At 58.5% G+C, this 2,336-nt stretch overlaps 1 protein-coding gene across 1 annotated transcript; it reads left to right on the forward strand.

Moving 5' to 3' along the window:
- Positions 1 to 899: 899 nt before the first annotated feature.
- CHGG_10576 (uncharacterized protein) lies at positions 900 to 2,098 on the forward strand (the record flags this gene model as incomplete). Its single annotated transcript, XM_001228502.1, has 3 exons — positions 900 to 1,044; positions 1,128 to 1,766; positions 1,842 to 2,098. The coding sequence occupies 3 exons, from the start codon at positions 900 to 902 to the stop codon at positions 2,096 to 2,098; spliced, it is 1,041 nt and encodes a 346-aa protein (XP_001228503.1).
- Between the last annotated feature and the right edge of the window lie 238 nt (positions 2,099 to 2,336).

Consider the following 2,336-nt stretch of genomic DNA (forward strand, 5'->3'; position numbering starts at 1 on the left):
CCATAAGATCGTTTCTTCTCAAATTTCAGTTGTTCCTTCGTTGCGCGGATATCACGGATTCGCGCGTACTTCATCGAGCAAAGCCCCTTTGCGTCAAGGCGTCCGTATGCGTCATGCTACATCAACTACCTACTTGGCTACCTCCGGCTGGCTAAATTGTTCATAAGAACACGGCCGAGAAGCTGTTGAATCCTCACCGGGTTACAGTGAGAGCAGCTGAGCGATTGGTTACATCCGGGGCTGTCGCGCATCTTTCCGGGTCAGGACCAGAGACGCAGAGAAATAACGGTCGTGTCGTTGTGGACATCAATATCAGCCTGCAGCGAGGCGGAACCAGGAAATTTCAGGAGCTGCTCGATCCCCGGCGTGGTTCAGCAGACACTTAGCTCGTGAACAAGCTCCCCAAGCCACTCAAGCTTTCTCTCTTGGACTCTTGGCCTCCGCAACCGGGCTCATGATTGGCGCGAGCTTCCTGGTTCTCGGGAACAAGACCGGCCTAGGCTCCACCAAGGGTCATGCGAAACCAGGAACCAGGACCAAAACGGGACAGATTTCAAGGTCCTTCCGTAGGATTGCGACTCTAACTCATCCTCTCCCTCCGCACTCGATCTCGAGGCGGGCCGTCATTGCGGGCGAACGGCGTCCGAATGCCTAAATATATGCATCTTAACGCGCCATGTCGCATCCTGGCAACCTCTCCACCACCCTGCTACATATTGCGGACGATGACGGACCGGGTTCTGGAGCGAGGACGACCCAGCAGCCGGGGTGAAGAGGCCAAGGGGTGGAATGTAAGGGTGGGTGCCGGACGTCCCTTATAAGATTTTGACACCCGTCTTTCTTGTTTCAGTCCAAGGTCTCCCTGTTCAGCCTCTCAGGTCGCTTTCAGTTTCGCCAAGATGAAGTTCTCGGTTCTGTCCAGCATTCTCGCCAACGCCCTGTCGGTCTCGGCAGGCACCATTCTCTGGGATGGCCGCTTCAACGACCTCAGCTCCTCGACCGACCTGAACAACTGGTCGTGGGGGAACCAGGTTGGCCCGTACCGTACGTCAAGCACCGCTTGTGCGCTGCTTGTGCACTGCTTGTCGCCTCTGATGGAGAGGTCAAGGCTAACACGAGGTGCTTAGAGTACTACATCCACGGCTCGTCGTCGGTGACCTCCTACGTCAACTTGTCGCCCGACTACAAGAACCCCGCCGACTCGGGCTCCAAGCAGGGCGCCAAGATCACGCTCGACAACACGGCGTACTGGAACGGCCAGAACATGCGCCGTACCGAGTTGATCCCCCAGACTACGGCCCCCATTGCCCAGGGCAAGGTGTACTACCACTTCTCGCTGATGCGCAAGGACACCAACGCCCCCGCCACCACCCGCGAGCACCAGATCGCCTTCTTCGAGAGCCACTTCACCGAGCTCAAGGCCGGCTGGCTGTCCGGGGCACCCGGCGTCTCGGACACGCTGCTGCGGTGGTGTGTCGGCGGGCAGACTAAGTGGAGCACTGAGTGGGAGGCCAACGTGTGGCACAACGTCGCGTACGAGATCGACTTCAGCGCCAACACGGTCGCCTTCTGGCACTCGACCGGCGGCGACGCCCTGACCCAGAAGATCGCCCCTGTCAGCACCAGCACCAGCAGCAACGGTGCCGACTGGCACGTCGGCGTGCTCGAGCTCCCGCGCTCTGGGTACTCCGACAGCAACGAGGACTACTACTGGTCCGGTGTCTACATTGAGAGCGGCAGCCTGACCACCAATGTTGCCGGCCCTGGTGAGTATTGAACCATGCCGGGTGATATAAAGAAGACAGCCTAGGGCAAGTTGGCTAATCTTGGATTTCAAATAGGCGCTCCCTCGGGCGGCGGCGGCAGCAGCAGCAGCGCTGTTAGCAGCAGCACCAAGGCTCCCGTTTCGTCCTCGACCACTCTCGCCACCTCGACCACCACCACCCCGGCCCCCGCCACCTCGACGACCGCCGGCCCCGTTGGCTGCACCGCCGGGCAGTGGGCGCAATGCGACGGCACTGGCTACAGCGGCTGCAAGGCATGCGCTTCGCCGTACAAGTGCAACTATGTCAACGACTGGTACTCGCAATGCTACTAAGGGACTGGACTCGGAGGGGGTGGTCGAGTTACCCAAGGTCGCTCTGTGAATAATTAGGGGTGTAGGGTCTTCGCTTCTTGTCGATACTTGTTGCATGCTTGGGTTGCACTCAAGCCACCACCAGTAAATACACTCCAGCCTGCGTCATTTCCAAGTTCAAAAGCTGCGTTTCCAAAATCCTTCTGTTGAACACAGTCCTTCTCAAATTTATTCGCTCAAGCGTGCAAAAAGGACGTTC

The sequence above is a fragment of the Chaetomium globosum genome, genomic scaffold (genome assembly GCF_000143365.1).
Source record: "Chaetomium globosum CBS 148.51 scaffold_7 genomic scaffold, whole genome shotgun sequence".
Lineage (NCBI taxonomy): Eukaryota > Fungi > Ascomycota > Sordariomycetes > Sordariales > Chaetomiaceae > Chaetomium > Chaetomium globosum.